General features: G+C 43.3%; 3 protein-coding genes across 4 annotated transcripts; 2 read left to right on the forward strand and 1 right to left on the reverse strand.

The window, feature by feature from the left end:
* Window positions 1-242: 242 nt before the first annotated feature.
* pick1 (protein interacting with prkca 1) lies at window positions 243-6,487 on the reverse strand. Its single transcript, XM_047038001.1, has 13 exons — window positions 6,304-6,487; window positions 5,754-5,818; window positions 5,526-5,637; window positions 5,114-5,242; window positions 4,363-4,429; window positions 4,086-4,175; window positions 3,945-3,998; window positions 3,773-3,835; window positions 3,367-3,500; window positions 3,118-3,210; window positions 2,922-2,972; window positions 2,602-2,746; window positions 243-2,014 (listed from the first exon to the last, which is right to left on the reverse strand). Exons 2-13 carry the CDS (start codon window positions 5,792-5,794, stop codon window positions 1,740-1,742), a joined length of 1,254 nt encoding a protein of 417 aa, XP_046893957.1. The 5' UTR covers window positions 5,795-5,818; window positions 6,304-6,487; the 3' UTR covers window positions 243-1,739.
* Window positions 4,510-9,589, forward strand: LOC124479356 (galectin-2-like). 2 transcript variants are annotated; one of them, XM_047038087.1, is made up of 5 exons: window positions 4,510-4,915; window positions 7,017-7,101; window positions 7,211-7,290; window positions 7,480-7,651; window positions 9,136-9,589. In XM_047038087.1, the coding sequence occupies exons 2-5, from the start codon at window positions 7,099-7,101 to the stop codon at window positions 9,277-9,279; spliced, it is 399 nt and encodes a 132-aa protein (XP_046894043.1). In that variant the 5' UTR covers window positions 4,510-4,915; window positions 7,017-7,098; the 3' UTR covers window positions 9,280-9,589. The 2 variants fall into 2 exon arrangements, with proteins under 2 accessions (XP_046894043.1, XP_046894044.1); XM_047038088.1 differs by lacking the exon at window positions 4,510-4,915 and adding an exon at window positions 6,544-6,860.
* Window positions 9,590-14,682: 5,093 nt separating this feature from the next.
* LOC124479509 (zinc finger protein 883-like) lies at window positions 14,683-15,609 on the forward strand. The gene has a single exon (XM_047038276.1). The coding sequence runs from the start codon at window positions 14,758-14,760 to the stop codon at window positions 15,607-15,609; it is 852 nt and encodes a 283-aa protein (XP_046894232.1). The 5' UTR covers window positions 14,683-14,757.
* Window positions 15,610-19,164: the final 3,555 nt, after the last annotated feature.

Here is a 19,164-nt window from a genome sequence, read left to right on the forward strand (position 1 = left end):
TTTTTTTACTGAAAAATGCGACATTTATAGTCTATACGTGTCAGTGCGACTGGTCATATACCAACAGATCACAGCAGACTGTGAACTCGCCTGTTCTGAAAGACAGTAAGTTATGGGTTATTGGGTTTATTCCAAACAGGGTCATATCTGTGAGTTTCTAACGCACTATAATAAATGTAGAATATTGACGATTATTAACACAAACCAAATCAACAGTAGTAGGCTACACAGAGGACTCAATATTTAGTTGAATGTTTTATTTCAAGAGTTCATGAATTTGTCCAATTACACGTTTACCCTTGTTTTCCAAATTATCCTGACAATGACGGGCAACACTTAAATCAGAGAAATGACAAACACACAGCAATCAAACACGCCCATTTCAATAAATAAAATATAAAATGGGTCTAAACTGTGGATTCACCAGTATGTGCATTTATTCCCTGCTGAAAATATCATGACATGCATAGAAAATCCACAAAACAGTTGAACAGCAATCAGATGGGTATACAATGATTGTAAATAAACTTCATAGATTAAAAATGTGTAATGTAATAAATAAGATCTAGGTCCCTTTTTTATGTATCCCAGTTGTTTAGTCACTGGCCCCTATCTGGCATAAATGTACACACTATGTAGACTATATGTTAGTCTTCTACCTGTTTAGTATGTCTTGCTGCAAAACCAGTTGCTCTCAAAAGCCAAATAAAGTTAAGGTTCAGATGCTTTTGGTAATGTACTGTGGAGGCAGAAAGTGAGTTTACTATGATATACCAGCATCACCAGCATTACCAGTATCCCTTTCCTAATCCATAGTTCCCATCTAGGGAAACAGCTTCCCCCCACTGTCTTCATTGTCAAAGAGGGAAGTTGGGCATAAATGCTTTGCATTGACCAAAAATAGTGTAACAAATAAAGAATTCTATGAAGTAAAAACAGCTCTTGACTGTATTGAAGAACAACGCTCATTTGGAACCAGGCCTTCATCTCTGACAGCGACAGCAGACCTAAAGGCTGTTCTCATCCTGGGATACCTCCACCCAGAGAACACATGTAGAGTTCTTCCATCTCACTGGGACTTCATGTAACATGAGGGTTTAGGAAATGAAAGAAAATGTATTTGGTCAACGAAGCCACTTCTCACAGAGCCCGAGGTCTGTTCCCTCCATGCATACACATCATATAAACCCCCCTGGCAGAAAACAGACCCATCATTCACACCCCAGTCCAACCACTCACGACCAGGACAAAAGGCACTGCTCATCCACACTATACAGTCCATAAGAAGAGCATCAGCACTCACTGCACCTTAACATTTAAATAACAGACATTCAGTTCAATGGATATTCTGGACTCCTTTTAACAATGTTAAAATTGCCACTCGTGTCTTGAGTGAGAATGAGTTGAACAGCAGAGTTAAGGTCTTATAGTTTGAACCTGTGGAGTCCAACAATAATCAAAGTGACTAGGTTCAGTGTCAGAAAATGGGCTTCATAATTATTTACAGTAGTTATTAAGAGGCTACACAGTACAGAAGTTTTCCAGTTAATAGCATTACAGTCAAATAGCAGAACAGCCCAGTGTTATTCTCAGTGTCCAGTCTCCTTACCCCTTAAACTGTGTTCATGAAACCAGTTCGGCATCGTGTGCTACAGGAGCAGAGTGAGTGAAGTATTTACTAGTTTGATTGCAGAGGTCAGGCTGATGCTCTGCAGGCAATCGACACCCCCCACTCCCTCTCATTCATCATCAACCAGCTTCTCAGCACCGTTCTCCGCCTGTCTGCCCGCCCCGCCCTCCCTTCCATCGCCCTCCCCTCCTCCCTCCTCCTCCTCCTCATCATCATCCTCCTCCTCTGTGTAGGAGTGCGGCTGGTTGCCGTAGTTGATCATGGTCCGGGAGAGGTCCACCTCGATCGGGAAGACGTCGGCCTCTTTCAGGACGGCGTAGCACTCGTCGTAGTAGTGCGACATGCCTGACACGAAGCGCTGCAGCTGGAACACGATGTCTTGGACTGGAGAGGGGGTAGCGGCGGAAAGGTGGAAGGATAGATGTTAATAATTACCCTAACCGCAGACTAAAAGAAGAAAGAGAGAGAAAGAAACAGGAGATGGAGAGTGTGGTGTGGACACAAAGCAGGGGGGGGGGGTGAAGACAAGCTGTGGAAATCAGTTCCATTAGCTTAGAGGGCTATCATTGAGAGGTTGTGTGAAGGTGCGTTATCTGTTATTTAATCACTGTGGGACGGATCCAAGAAAGCAGCAGACCTGTTCATAAAGACTCACAAATGGAATGGAAACTTTAAATGATAAGACATTGAGTGAGGGTGAATGAGACAGATAGAGTGAGAGATGAGGAGAAAGAAAAAAGACACACCAAGAGACAAGAGGAAGAAAGGAGAGAGAGAATAAAAGAAAGAAAGAGTGCAACCGGCATCGTTTTAACCCACGTTGAGCTGGCCACATCTGTTTTTGGATACACAGTAGCATACAGCATGACGTCGCTGCAGATATCATCGATCTGTCAGACTATAAAACCCCTCGCAAATCCACCCCCACTCGCCCCCTCCCCAGTCCCAACACAGGAGAGAGAGACACGGACCATGTTTCTGGTCCAGCAGCTCTATCTTCTCCAGCACGTCCTTCCTCATCTTCGCGAAGCGGGCGCGAGCCTCCTGGCGACACCGCAGCACCAGCCGGTACTCGTAGTTACCGGTGCTGACCCGGTACATGGGCTCTCCCATGGCCTGGGGGAAAACAGCCGGCACACACAGTGTAATCATGGAAACGGCTCGAAAATACCACTCACACTTAGTGACAGGTGGGAAGAGGAGGGAGTGTAGAGTAACGTATAAGCCATGACTTGTTCTACATGTCGGCAATTGTTTGAACAGGTGTTATAGAGGAGAGGTGGCTACTCACGATGCAGCTGTACTCCTCGTCATCCATCTCCTTCACCTTCAGACAGTAAGACTGGAACACACAACACCAACTGTGTTATTCTATACAGGTTGAGAGGTCACTGGGTGAAACTGTAGAACAGGCTCTTTTGAACAGAATTTCTGTGAAATTAGCACTGCTGATTCACAGCATGAAGGGTAGCATGGTGGACTCTTACCAGGTACTCAAACTTGACGTCCAGGTACTTGCGGATGGTAAGTTTGGTGTCTGGTATGGCCTTGTGTAGGTAGGTGTTCAGATCATGGAGCATCTGAAAAACAACATTTCGCTGACTAATAGTGATGTCTATTGTTTGGACAAGTGACTTATGAGGGGACACCAAAAACCCATATCCCTGTTTTGGGGAAAACAAAACCCTGATATCAGGTCCGGGTGACAGGACTGGATATTGCATATTGTAACTCACAGGTTTGATGGTCTTTAGAAGCTGGATGCCGTATTTCTCGATATTGCGATGGGCTTCAGCAAACTTCACAAAGGCCTCACTAGCCGCAGCCTGAGGCTCCCGTACCCCGATAACAGAAAACACATCCCCGAACGCTGTAAGGTGTCCAGAGAGCAGGGGGGGAGATAGAGAGCGGGGGAGAGAGAGTGGGGGAGAGAGAGTGCATGGGAGAGAGAGCAGGAGGAAAGAGAGCGAACGGGGAGAGAGAGTGGGGGAGAGATAGAGAGAATACGAAAGAGAGAGAAAACAGGGGAGAAAAGAGAAGAGAGTGACAGGAAGAATGAGGACCAGTAGAGGGTGCTCAAGTATCACAAACGTGTCGCGTCCTTTGAGGGCTGAAGAGATGAGTAATGCTTCAGTAACTCACCTCTGTGTGTCTGTGAGAGTTCAAAGAATGCTCGGAGCAGTCTCTTAGTGTGCTCCATCAGTCCTGAGAGGCGGAACCAAGCCATGAAAGTGAGACAAGCAGAGCCACGCAACATGGAAAAAGGCCGTCAATACCTATGCGACGATACTTGAAAGAAACAAAATCCAGGTACCTTTGTACAACTCTGCCGTTTTCTCCAGCTCCTCAAGCCTCTTCACCAGGCCGTCTGAAAAAAGGCAGAGAGCGACCTATGAGTCACGTGTCTCCCTGCCAACCCAGATGACGACTCATGCATCTCTAGTGCCGGGCTCACCGTTGCAGAGGATGGCTCTGCTGAGCCCCAGGGCATCGGCCGTGCCGGAGCTCATGTTCTCCACCAGACGATGCTTCACCTTCTTCAACACTGGAACACAGAACATACTGAATACCTTGCCCGTCCACGGAACCATAAATAGAAACTCACACGGAACACTCACAACAAGGTGATTCCCTAGTTCGGTTGTCTATTCAGAATGTTGCCATGTCATTTGTGTCATCTTTAGCTTCAGGCCCCTTGTTAATGAGTTAGAGCCCCAGGGAGGAACAGTTACCTATGTCAAGTGACTTCCCCTGTTTGGGGTCAGCCTGCAGTTTGTTGTAGTGGATTGTGGCCTCTCCCTGCAAATACAAGTATTAAGAGCAGGAAGTAGCAGGTCACCAAGTATTCCTACATCAACATATTTTATGGTGAATGCTTAAAACCTTATATCAGAAGATGGCAACCAACAGTCATATTTTTGCACATATTATCTCTCAACAAAGGTGGAATGCCACAGAGAAAATGTCAGTGCAGGCAACTATCCACAATGGCCCATTCTAATCCTACAACACCGACAGAGGACCACCATTCCCCATCTCCGTTAATCCACTGACGCTAACAAGCTGGTGGGGGACTCATAGCTTCCCGTAGGTTCACAATGGAGCGCTAAAGCAACACTGCCACGCTGCACTGGTGACGTGATGCAGAGTGTTTGACACTATTGTTCTCTGCTTACTAGTACTGCTGAACTGCATGCAGTGTCTTTCTAATGGTACGGCAGGAGTCTGACTCTGATCTGGCTGGTGGCTGGTGAATAGAACACCTGGGAATAACTAACGATAACTGTAAGTATCTTTGTGTTTTGACGGTATCGGTTGTGGTGAGTGTGTTCCAGTGTTGATTTTATGGGGTGATTTTTCATCCACCCTTAAAAGGGAAGACTAATTTGCTTGTAGTATTAACTCAGAGTAAGGGAGCTATGATGCTGACTGATGACGCTCTATAGGCTTTTGATGAATGGGCTTCCATGCCGAGTTGCGTACCTGGACAGCTTGAATCATTTTGGCCACCTCCACCTTGGTCTTGCCCTTCACAGGTTTGCCGTTCACCCCGGTGATCTCATCGCCTGCTGCCAGAGTGCCCTCCAGAGCAGCAGGGGTGTTGTCAAAGACCTGAGACAAACCAAGACCTCAGTCACACAGATATAGCAACCAGTACAGCAAGACTATTGATTTATATTCAAATCGAAAATCTATGGGAAGAATTCCAACTCGATTTGAAAGATTATTTAATGATCAGATTAAAACTAGCAACTTTTTTTAGTTGTTGTTATTAGCGACACTAGTATGTAGCTTACAGTGTGTGACAATGAACATCCGATATCAAGCTACAGTACAGAAGCGAAATAACATTTGAGTCGGTTGATCACGACAGGGATATTAGTGAGTGGATGACCTGCACAATGTAGAGACAGGGGCAGTACTGGGCCCCACCCCCGATACTGATCCCTATCAGGTTCTGGGCGTCCTTCTTCAGGGTCACCGTCCCTGGCACTGTGGGGATCCCCCTGTATAAACACACCATGGACATCAATCTTACACCTGCGTTGGAAATCACACCACCACACACTGAAATTGTTCAGACGGATGATTACAATGACATATAAGGCAGTTGACAACTTACAATTTGTCCTCCTCCAGCTCATAGTCCATGTCTGTGAACATCTGGCTGTTTTTATTCTTTATGATCTGTTAAATGAATTGGGGGAATAGTTCCAAACCGATAAACATGTTTCGGGAGATACATTGAACAACCTTTACGTAACGACCTTTTCCAGTTACTACATCAGCCACAATGCGTTAAGCAATGGCACAGTAGAAAGATTAGCTAGTCACTCCTTCCTCTATTTCTGATGCCATCTTATTTTCCCAACCAATCCTGTGTGTCAGCCAACCAATCAAATAATATTAGCAAACAGCTGGTTAGCTTGCCAAAAATAGTAGTTTTAGCTAGGCTTCTCTAGCTTCTAATGTAAAAGTGTGGACTATATATTGTGGCCAGTTCCTTTAAAAATAAATGCAAAATATAACGTCTGAGATAATACACTATAGTAGCAATCAAAATGATGATGCTTACAAGCCAGCAAGAAAGAAGCTGCAATTTTAGTTGGCTAATGACTGACGAAGCTAGCTAGCAGCAGGTGCTTTGCTGATAAAGATGGGAAATAAATTACCTTTCACGGTCCAATGCAATGAATAACACGCCTGTTATTATCCTCACATAAACATGTGTGGAGCTGTATAACAAGTCTAGAATCAAATCGTTTCTAAAAATGTATACTTTATTAGAGAATGATTCATCTTTGCACCACTCGGTAAACTATCTCAACCTGCTTGATCAGACCCAGTCAGGCTACTCTGTTTATCTAGACACGTCACTTCCGACAATTTAGCGGAATCTGTCAGAGAGAAAGATCATATTTCTAAATCCTTTTTGTGTTAGAGCCTGATAAAAGCGTACTTTTATGATTTCAACTTGAGAACCGAGTGATTGGCAATGGTCGGTGTTTACATTCTGCCAACACTGTGCGGCCGTTGTTTAGAGTTGGTTTTGGCTGGTTTATTGAAAAAAGCCAACATATACTGATTGTTACTGATAAGACTTTTGAGAATGTATCCAGATTTGAGTGTTGTTTCACGGATCAAAGTAGGCAGGGACGTGCATAGGCTATGGCCTTTTTTTCCAGTTCAGAGCAGCTGCCCTTCAAAATTATTGTGCAACTCCCTGAAAGTAAGCCTACAACTTAATGATTACATTTAATCAATTTGACACTGCAACTCACCATGAACCAATCCTACTTGATTCAATCATCATTAATCAGTGACCAATGCAATCAATAGCAAAGATCCTAGAGGTACAGCACATTCTATTCATTGTATGTTCCAGGAGAGAGACAACTATTCTCGATTCAGACCACTGGCAAACTCACCCTGGATCTAAGACACCTCACACAAGTGAAACTGTAGCTATGGTAAGGTTTTAAACGTTCTGTATTGAAGCTGTAGGTCTACACATGATATTTGTAAATATGCTAGATCTACAACTGAGAATGACCTCAATCATGATTTGCCTGTTTTCAGGAACTTGAGCTGAAGAATTTAGAGCTGAGAGCTGGGGACACGTTGAAGGTGAAAGGGAAGATTCTGGATATGGCTGAGAGGTAGGTGCAACTCAACCAATACTTTTAAACCTCACTGAGAGTTTAACAACAAAACCAATTTCTACCATCACATGATTGTACTGTATTCTATAACAACAGACCAGCAGTTTGTATCTTTGATACTTTGCGTGAAATGCACCATACTGAGTAAATGTACCCTGGAAAACATGGGCTCTTCTGTCGATTCAGGTTCCAGATTGACCTCGGCTGTGATTCTGATCACCTGGCTTTGCACTTTAACCCCCGTTTCCATGACGACACCGATGGCTCTGTGCTCGTGTGCAACTCGAAGATTGCAGGCTGCTGGGGAGACGAAAAGAGGGAGACCCACAACCCTTTGCAGAAGGGCTCTACTGTTAAGGTGAGCAGAGGGAGAAGGATCTGTGGAGAGAATGGCGGAAGGAAGAGGAAGTGCTTGTATAAAAAGTTTGGTTACAAAACAATTTAATTACTCCAGTGGAACTATGTTATGATAACATTGAGGAAATTCTGCAGTATATCACGCTAATCACATTAGGTGCACATATAAAGAGATTAGCCTTACACTTACACTCAAATCAAATGTATTTGTATAGCCCATTTTACACGCAAGCATGTCACAGAGGGCTTCACATGCACCCATAGAACTGCCCCTCAACCAACCTAAACCCTCAAGGAAGACAAGGAAAAAGTCCCAGAAAAACTCCCAACAGGAGAAAAAATTGAAACAACCTTGGGAGGAGCAATTCAAAGAGGGGTCCCCTCCTCCAGAGACGGTTGGCGAGAAAGAGGAGCAGAACACAGGCTAAACCTAGTCATACAGTGTCAATGGGTTTGGAAACACCAAAATCCATTGTTCAACTTTATAGATGTAGGACAGGACCGGGAAACTCGCTGTTGGCCGTCATGGAGACTGGTTTCCGGTTGACGACCAGGTCCAGCGTTGGCCGACCGACGACCAGGCAGGTGCTAAAATGCCAGACCCCCCACACCACAAGGAATGTGTGTGTGTGTGTGTGTGTGGGGGGGGGGGGGCAGAGATGGGAGAGCATGGATTAGAGAATGCCAGGAGCAGCTAAGAGTTACAGTCATAATAGAATGAGATCCCCACCGGTCAAGGTGGACTAGTGCAGCCATTTAACAGAGCAAAAAAGGGTATTTGATGCAGCCCCACACACCAAGACAGCGACAGCCCCCTCGATTGGAACATGAAATCTGTTCCAGGGGAAGGAACTCTAAAATAAGTTGTACTTATATGAATAAGGATGAAAAACAACCCGTCCCCTGTTGTCTCCAACTAGTAACAGAAACTATAACAGTAACAATATACAGCAATGGAAACTATAGCAGTAACAATATACAGTAACAGGTTTACTTTATTTGTAACATCTAGATGTAACATCCAGATGGGACAGTATGAACATATAAGCTATAATTACAATTTAAAAGTTACATGTGATACACACATAGGCAAACACACCCCAAATTTACATAGAGTGTAAATACTTACCTTCAACAATCGTAGAATTGACTAAACAAGAACGTTTTTAACCTAATTTTAAATGTCGAAACAGTATCGGCCTCCTTAATTGAGATAGGTAATTTGTTCCAGAGAAGAGGTGCTTTATATGAGAGCGCCCTGCCTCCAGCTGTTTGTTTTTTTTACACTGTGATGCTGTGCTGACTGAGTAGTAGTAAAACAAACTAATACAGAGTTTGAGCCACACCAGGTCATCATCAAAGGCTAACACATTAATTGATATGGGGTGGATACCTGAAGACAGCTATGAGCCATGGCATCTGAAAACCAGTCTATAACTAAATGTGTAATCTTTCTAACTATGTACTAATGTCTTCTTCACCCAGATTGTTATGAAGATGACAGGAGACATGTTTGAGGTGGAACTTCCTGATGGTCATGAGATTCAGTTCCCCAACCATGAGAGCCTGGATATCTGCTACGTCCGGATCAAAGGGGACTTTCAGCTCAAGTCCTTCAAGATCTGCTAGGAGAAGCTACAGATCTCTGCTATAGAATACAACTATTTGTTTGTGTTGATCCAGTAGGGTAGATTGAGACTACATTGTTAGAACTGGATCAGATCACTGCAAGTGCCATTTCTGATTGGTTATTATAATGTTCCTATTGTCATAAATAGAAATGTGTATTTATTGGATTCTAAGAAGAATGAGTTTATTCAAATAATTCAGGGTTTTAACAATTTTGACAAGATGAACCACATCATGAATCAATTCACATGAAATATTTAGAGACATGTTTTTTAAACAATTTCAATAAAACAATAGTCAATAACAACTGATCTCCATTGCAATGTTGTATTTTACCCTAGCTATTAATGGGGTGGAAGTTGTTCAAGACAAGGCGACAGACGAATAAACTGTGAAAACAGATGGCTTTGTTTAAAGCTTCACCAGCTGTCACTCCCCTGAGACACAGCTGGGACCCCTGATAAGTCAGACCTGCGTGGAACGCATGTCTAGTCAGGCTTAGGTTTCAAGGCAAATACAGCATATTTGATGTAGGTCCCGGTGCCTCAAGTAATGAAAATATGATGATGCACGCATGCCTATAATTGCAGCCTTTTTACCGTTCTGGTGCTATCTGGTGTTTCAAATGTGCATCTCAAGTGTTCGCACCTGTGAAGACCTACAGCTGTGACCTCTGTGGTAAAACCTTTCAATGGGCTGGGTATTTAACAGCTCATCACAAGACCCACACTGGAGAGAAGCCCTACATCTGTGACCTCTGTGGTAAAACCTTTCAATGGGCTGGGTATTTAACAGCTCATCACAAGACCCACACTGGAGAGAAGCCCTACATCTGTGACCTCTGTGGTAAAACCTTTAGCAGAGCTACCACTTTCACTGTTCACCGCAGAATCCACACTGGAGAGAAGCCCTACATCTGTGACCTCTGTAGTAAAACCTTTAGCCGTGCTAGCAGTTACACAGATCACCGCACGATCCACACTGGAGAGAAGCCCTACAGTTGTGACCTCTGTGATAAAACCTTTAGCCATGCAAGCAGCTTAAGAGGTCACTGCAGGATCCACACTGGAGAGAAGTCCTATAGCTGTTACATCTGTGGTAAAACTTTTAGCTATGCTAGCCATTTCACAGCTCATAGCAGGATCCACACTGGAGAGAAGCCCTACAGCTGTGACGTCTGTGATAAAGCCTTTAGCAAGGCTTGCAATGTCACAGTTCACTGCAGGATCCACACTGGAGAGAAGCCCCTACAGTTGTGATCTCTGTGGTAAAACCTTTAGCAAGGCTGGCAATCTCAGAGCTCACTGCAGGACGGGCAGCTCGGGCAGCTCGACTAATAAACCAATCAGTTCAAGACAAACTGATGACATGAGTGAAAACTCTGTCTCTAAGCCATGCTTAAATACATAAGTTAAGTACATATATAGAATGCACAGAATTGCTTCCTTAACGGGTCTACAGTGGTCAGTGCACTGATACACTAGAACGTTCAGCAGGTGAAGTGGTCGTTAATCACATAAGCCCTATTTTCTTTTCTTACTGTCTCCCCACTGTCTGGACTGCGTGCGTGCCATGTCTATATTCTGCTCAGTGGGGGGCCTCGCTGAATGACCTCTTGACCTTACAGAGACTCAAGCTGTACATGTACACAGAAAATCTGCTTTACATAGTCTAAGAAAAAAAATTGTGTAAAATTGATCTTTGGCAATGAAAAGTCGGGGAGTTGGGGGCCCACAGCAATATTCTTTCAGGGGGCTGTCAAAGAAATCCTAGCACCGGCCCTGCTCACACCTGCGAGGATCACAATGTAGGCTTAAAATATAAATTGGTGTGTGTGAGTGTTGCCTATGAATATAATTCACAGCACAGAAGAGATTGTCAATGAGTTGTCAGTGAGTATAGGCCACCATGAGCATCTGTTGCTGCATAATCACACATTACATCTCGGACCCATCACGATAGGACTGATGAGTGATGAGTGTAGCATTAGGCCAAAACGAAATAGTCTGTGGCTGACTTGATTTACTACCGAGTGGTGCAGCACATGCTACCGCTGCCATCTAGTGGTAGATTGTAATAATGCAGGCAACCACACTACTCCCATGTAACGAGTTACGGAGTCGGGCTATTAATCAGAAGGTTGTTGGTTCGTGCAAAATGACGTTGTGTCCTTGGGTAAGGCACTTCACCATACTTGCCTCGGGGAGAATGTCCCTGTACTTACGTCGATTTCAAAGTGCAGTGATAAACGCCCCGTTGCAGCAATTAAAAAATGTTCTAGAAGAGGTTTGGCCTCAGAGGCATGTATACCAGAACATGACATCGAGGCATGTTATTCTTCTTCATGTTGAATTTACATTCCCACAGAGAAGCCTGACTCACCATCTGAAGGCTTTACCTTCTTTCATCCAGCTTCATCGACAGAACCCAGTGACATGGTTCTTGAAAGAGTAAAAATCTGAGGATGGGAAGTATTTTGGCGAGTCAATCTTCATAATAGTTGGTAAATGCGAAAAGAGCCCACCATACGTGTTTGTTGGGTTCCTGGTTTAGGAGAGAGGCCCTCTCTTACTGGATGATACATGTAAGGTTCCTTATATAAATAGTTTTTCGTCAACCTGGACTTTGTGTTTACAAAAAATGTTCACCTTTATTGGAACATTTCATATGAATCATCTAAGACCATCAATTCATTTCATTGCTAATTTGCTTGCAATTAGTATTGTGTATGATTAATCATATATAGCCTATAACTTTGAAGAAAACCAAATTACTATAAAGAGTAGTTGAATGCCAAAGAAGTTTTGTCACAGTGTTTTGTGTTTCTCAAGTAAAAATAGACCTGAGAAACATACACCTCTCACCAAATGATCAACTTTACATATGCAAAGTGGACATTATGACAGACAAAATATTTCATTTATATGTGAAAGCTGCAGATCCCCTACTGGCCAATCATACCTTATCATGGGCGGAGACTAGACAGAGGAGACACTTTAAGGCTCCAGAGAGACTACAGAGACTCAACAATAGAGACTCAACCAGAAACAGAAGTAACCAGACAGAGGATCCACCAGAGAGAAAAAAGCTTTCAGAAACTAGAGACAGGATCCAGAGAGACCAGACAGAGAACAAAGAGAGAGCTGGGTTATGGAGACACTGTGGGAAGAGCTTTTCTTCTTCCAGGAACCTCAAGTGGCACATGATGATCCATACTGGAGAGAAGCCCTACAGCTGTGACCTCTGTGGTAAAACATTTAGCTGTGCCAGCAATTACACAGATCACCACAGGATCCACACTGGAGAGAAGCCCTACAGCTGTACCCCCTGTGGTAAAACCTTTAGCAGAGGAACCAATTTCACTGTTCACCGCAGAATCCACACTGGAGAGAAGCCCTACAGCTGTGACCTCTGTGGTCAAACCTTTAGCTACGTTAACAGTTTCAGAGTACACTGCAGGATCCACACTGGAAAGAAGCCCTACAGCTGTGATTTCTGTGATAAAACCTTTAAACAGAATGGGGAATTGACAGCTCACCGCAGAATCCACACAAGAGAGAAGCCCTACAGCTGTGACCTCTGTGGTAGAACCTTTAGCCAGGCTGGCAATCTCAGAGTTCACTGCAGGACCCACACAGGAGGGGCATATACTGTGCACACACAGTATATGCAGAAACGCACGCACACAGTAGACACATACACATTGAAGAGGTCTGTCCTTAAACCACAGATAACAATAATTAAAGATAATGATTACTTTATTACTTTTATACTGTTTGGAATGCTCTAAATATAATAAACAAAGTTTGATTTATACCCTGCTAAATTAAGCTCAAAAGCACATAACCCCTGATTATGTCCAGGAGAGAAATATGCCTACGTATTAATTATGTTTCTTGTATCATTGAGAAATTGTCAATATGCTGTTTTTTCTTATGCCTGCATGGCCATAAGTTAGTTCTTTGTAAGGTGCGACAAAGGTCATTTCTAGGAGCGCTATCTAAATACCTAAACAAAAGCTATCTAGCATGCAGTGTCCTATTTCTGTGCTTGCGAAGGCTATGCTAATCGTCTCGTATCTTCCTATATTGTGACACTATTTAAGTCCCTTGATTTCCTGTGTTCATTGTCCAATCTTCTGAGATACTCAACTTGAGTGTATAAGACACCTGCTGCACCTTACATATGTAATAAATATGTTGATTTTGTCTTGAACTGGTCTTAACTATTCCCTTCATTGACTTGGTACTTTCAGAGCAATTGGGTTTTATCTAATTCGTCTTCAGCAGTCAAGGTGGGTAGTCCAATGGTCTGATGATGACCCAGGGGGGGCAGACCATCCAGGGGGGCAGACATAAAGGTCTGATGGTGTCTAGGTGCAAAAAGATACTTTATTTTCCAAGCAAAGGGATACATTCTCCACCGCATAAAACCGGTTCTGTCTCCTCTAAACCCACAGAGTTCTGCGGCCTAATGAATCTTCTTCTTATCTCCTGGTGTTGATTCTCCAGAGTTGTAAGGCCCATTGTACCCTCTCCTTGTCCCATGGTGTGGTCATGGTGTGGTCATGGTGTGGTCATGGTGTGGTCATGGTGTGGTCATCTCGCCTCCCCTATCCGGTATCTTTCACTGGCCTTGACTTCCACTTTCTCTGCAGCGTATCATATCACCCCGTGCACCCCTCCCTGACAGTAGGCTGACTAATTGCATTCCTCTTCTCATGAAAGGATACATTCTCTTGAGAATGACCTTCTTCCCACTCTCTCAGACACTGCCACGTCCTATTGCATAATCCTTACTTATTTTACTCATTGATTGTATTTTTATTCAACAGAAGCATAGATTATATTCGTCATTCAACAGAGACATTGAACATATGTAATAGCAGTATAGATTACTCAACAAAGTCTCACTTTTTTCAATAGAACTTGAGACACATGTAATAGAGAGAGTATAGAGTATATTATTATCATTGGATTTAAACATTTGCCATTCCAATCCAAAGTCATTTTATGGTTAGTGTATGTAACGCATATTGTGTAGGCTAATCATGTAGCCCATAATTTAGAAGAAAACTTGATTCCTATAAAGAGGAGTTGTATGCCAAATAAGTTTTTGTCAGTGTTTTGTGTTTCTCCAGTAAAAAATACCCTGAGAAACACACACCTCTCACCAAATGATCAACATTACATATGTAAAGTGGCCCATTATGATAGATAAAAGATTTCATTTTATGTGAAAGCTGCAGATCCCCTACTGGCCAATCATACTTGATCATGGGCGGAGACTAGACAGAGGAGGCTCCAGAGAGACTACAGAGTGAACCAACCAGGGAGACTTCAGAGAGAGTCAACCACAGAGAGACTCAACCAGAAACAGCAGTAACCGGACACAGGATCAACCAGAGGGAAACAAGCTTCCAGACACTAGATACAGGATCCAGAGAAACCAGACAGAGAACAAAGAGAGAGCTGAGTTATGGAGACACATCACTGTGACACATGTGGGAAGAGCCTTTCCTCATCCAGTAACCTCAAGAGGCACATGAGAATCCACACTGGAGAGAAGCCCTACAGCTGTGACCTCTGTGGTAAAACCTTTAGCCATGCTAGCAGTTACAAAGATCACCGCAGGATCCATACTGGAGAGAAGCCCTACAGCTGTGACCTCTGTGATAAAACCTTTAGCCATGCTGGCAGCTTAAGAGGTCACCACAGGATCCACAATGGAGAGAAGCCCTACAGCTGTGACCTCTGTGGTAAAACCTTTAGACAGGCTGACCATTTCAGAGCTCATAGCAGGATCCACACTGGAGAGAAGCCCTACAGCTGTGACCTCTGTGGTAAAACCTTTAGGCAGGCTGGCAGTTTCACAGCTCACTACAGAATCCACACTGGAGAGAAGCCCTACAGCTGTGACCTCTGTGATAAAACCTTTAGCCATGCTGGCAGCTTAAGAGGTCACCACAGGATCCACAATGGAGAGAAGCCCTACATCTGTGACCTCTGTGGTAAAACTTTTAGCAATGCAACAAGTTTCACTTTTCACCGCAGAATCCACACTGGAGAGAAGCCCTACAGCTGTGACCTCTGTGGTAAAACCTTTAGACAGACTGGGAAATTAACAGATCACCTCAGAATCCACACTGGAGAGAAATCCTACAGCTGTGAAGTCTGTGGTAAATCCTTTAGCAAGGCTTTCAATGTCACAGTTCACAGCAGGATCCACACTGGAGAGAAGCCCTACAGCTGTGACCTATGTGATAAAACGTTTAGCCATTCTGGCAATCTCAGAGCTCACTGCAGGACCCACACAGGAGAGAAGATCTAAGCAGCCCACACTGACTATTTAGGTCAAACAAATTACATGTTGAAGAGTTTCTTGCATATCTATGATACAAACCCAAGGGGGTGAAGTTGTCCCAGCAGTCACCACCTGAGAGAACTTCTGTATGACCCACAGCTGGAAGAACTACTGTCCTGCACATACTGGGACAGCACATGCAGTAACACCACATCTACAGTCCAACATGACAGGACACAGGGAAGATACTCTACCCCTGTTACAATGGAGGGGAAGCTGTGTCAGACACAGTTGTAATTTTTGAAGGACACAGTTGTAATTTCATTGAAAAAAAATCAAGGTGCTCAATATTAATTTCTGGTTGACATCTTTATCTCTGCAGCCCTTAGGGTGTCTATGTATTTGACCCATTTGTTGAGTAAGATTGATTGGTTTGTTATTGCTTTAATTACAAGAGCTGTTGAGGCTCATGCAGGTTGTTCTTGAAACTGTATCTTTACTTTAAGGAATACAATACTTAGTATTGTATAGTAGTCCTGATGAATACGGATAATTGTGTTGTAGGAATGTATTGGCAGAGACCTGAATAATACATCCCCTTTGTCACTGGTCACCCAGACACTCGCCCGGGACAGTCGTTGATTTACAAGAATGCTAAAATGACAATCCCACTTTAATGACACACCTCTCGAAAGGTGATCTGTTGAAGAGGAAGGTGGACCGAAAAATGATCATTAAAATGTTTGCTCTTGTAAATATACTACTAAACAGCTTTGAATGTACTGTTTTATAGGATTTTGTTTCTCATTTCATATATCACATTCTTGTGATACTTTTAATGTTGTAACATGTATATTTACAGGGTTTACAGAGATTGTGCATGCAGTGGTCCAACATGTGTTAACTTATTCCCTTGTCTTGCAAAGTAATCACCTAATTGTGTCAATACTGAAGGATTGTTAAGGATTTTACCACCCCTAGGCTTTGTAAAGACCTGTATGAGGACATTACATTATATTTCATTTACTGTACGTCACGCTAAATACACCAGATAGTGCACATTAAATATACAGCAGAAGATCAAAAACCAGAACAAGCAAGACCGGCATAATGTAAACCTTACTTTTTTATTGTTGTTTACTATATTATAGTGTTTACAGTTTCCTGATTGTGTTTTTTTTAATTATCGAATTAAAGTCTTCATTTTGACTCCATACTTTCAGAGTCAAGTTCCTCGATGGATACAATGTTGTACAATGTAATAAAAAATTGTTAAGTTTGGCAACTGAAGTATTGAGATACACAACTCATTAATGATTCTATCTTTTAGAGTTCTCTCTTTTTAAAGAATCAATAAGTGTCCTAGCTGTGAATGATTTTATGAGGCAAGACATCCCCGAAAATGTACCCATCAAGTTTGTTCAGCGTCAATGCACCCCTTCACTCCCGTTGTGCTGGTGTTGTGAGTGCTCAAGTCAAGGACACTGGACATCAATAAGCAATAGAGCCTTGGTGGTTCTGCCACCTCCTCGTAAAAGAAATACATTTTTAGAATGATCATTTTAACCTGCGATGACTTTGCAAGGTTAATTTATCTATAGGAAAAATAGATTGAATGATGGAGAATAAAACATTGTGGTCTTTGTTTAAATTGAAAATAAAGTTATATTACCTGTGGCAGTTGTTTGTCGCTTGAATTCTATCTCTGCCCTTGCCTGAGACTGCAAACATTACAGGTGTTCATGGGCGTCGCCACAATATAACTTGGGGGGGGTCACGTCCCCCTCACTTAACAAAGAAGTTATGTGGACCCCCCACATTTGCAATCAAAACAGTAGTGCAAGACTGGCCTACTAGTCCAGCGTTCTTTACATTGCTTCACAATCAAATCCGTTCCACTTTATCAGTAAGAGGAATAGACCTTTTACACAACTTCCGTATTTGTTACCGGCTAATCATATAGCCTATAATTGCGAAGAAAACCTAATTGCTATAAAGAGGAGTTGGATGCCAAATAAGTTTTTGTCAGTGTTTTGTGTTTCTCCAGTAAAAATGTACCTGAGAAACACATACCTCTCACCGAATGATCAACATTGCATATGCAAAGTGGCCCATTATGACAGACAAAAAATTTCATTCATATGTGAAAGCTGCAGATCCCCTACTGGCCAATCATACTTGATCATGGGTGGAGACTAAACAGAGGAGGCTCCAGAGAGACTACAAAGAGAGTCAACCATAGCGAGACTCAACCAGAAACAGCACTAACCATCTGCTAAATGACTAAATGTAACCAGACAGAGAATCAACCAAAGAGAAACAACAATATGCCATATTGGAGTCAGATGGGAGTCAGATGGCTTAGCGGTGGGGGAGTCGGGCTGGTAATCAGAAGGTTGCCGGATCGATTCCCCACTGTGCCAAATGATGTTGTGTCCTTGGGCAAGGCACTTCACCCTACTTGCCTCGGGGGGACTGTCCCTGTACCTACTGTAAGTCGCTCTGGATAAGAGCGTCTGCTAAATGACTAAATGTAAACAAGCTTCCAGAGACTAGATACAGGATCCAGAGAGACCAGACAGAGAACAAAGAGAGAGAGCTGAGTTATGGAGACACATCACTGTGACACATGTGGGAAGAGCCTTTCCTCATCCAGTAACCTCAAGAAGCACATGAGGATCCACACTGGAAATAAGCCCTACAGCTGTGACATCTGTGGTAAAACCTTTAGCTGTGCTAGCAGTTACACAGATCACTGCAGGATCCACACTGGAAAGAAAACCTACTGCTGTGATCTCTGTGGTGAAACCTTTAGCAGGTATAGCATTTTAACAGTTCACCGCAGAATCCACACTGGAGAGAAGCCCTACAGCTGTGACGTCTGTGGTAAAACCTTTAGACATAATGGCAGTTACACATATCACTGCAGAATCCACACTGGAGAGAAGCCCTACAGCTGTGACGTCTGTGGTAAAACCTTTAGAAATAATAGCAGTTACACAGATCACTGTAGAATCCATTCTGGAGAAAAGCCCTACAGCTGTGACCTCTGTGGTAAAACCTTTAGACATGCTTACAGTTTCACATCTCACTGCAGAATCCACACTGGAGAGAAGCCCTACCGCTGTGACATCTGTGGTAAAACCTTTAGCTGTACTAGCAATTTCACAGCTCACCGCAGAATCCACATTGGAGAGAAGCCCTACAGCTGTGACCTCTGTGATAAAACCTTTAGCCAGGCTAGCAATCTCAGAGCTCACTGCAAGACCCACACAGGAGAGAAGATCTAAAAGAAGGCTCAGGCGTGCTATGAGAGGACCATGGACTTTGGTGGATGCCTCGGACACACATCCCATCTACCTGCGCCTGGGCTAAATATACTTGGAGGAAGCAAGGGTGAGATTGGCAAGGTGACACACGAACACACACACGTCAACAAGTGAGATACTTAACACTGCCAGTAGTTGGGTTACAGGGGTCAGTGCAAAGGACCTCCTTGTCAGCCTCTGCAGGTCTGCTTCTATGTGGTTCGGGAGCATCATGATATCATGATGTCATCTGACATATCTTACACTCATAATG

The sequence above is a fragment of the Hypomesus transpacificus genome, chromosome 17, assembly GCF_021917145.1.
Source record: "Hypomesus transpacificus isolate Combined female chromosome 17, fHypTra1, whole genome shotgun sequence".
Lineage (NCBI taxonomy): Eukaryota > Metazoa > Chordata > Actinopteri > Osmeriformes > Osmeridae > Hypomesus > Hypomesus transpacificus.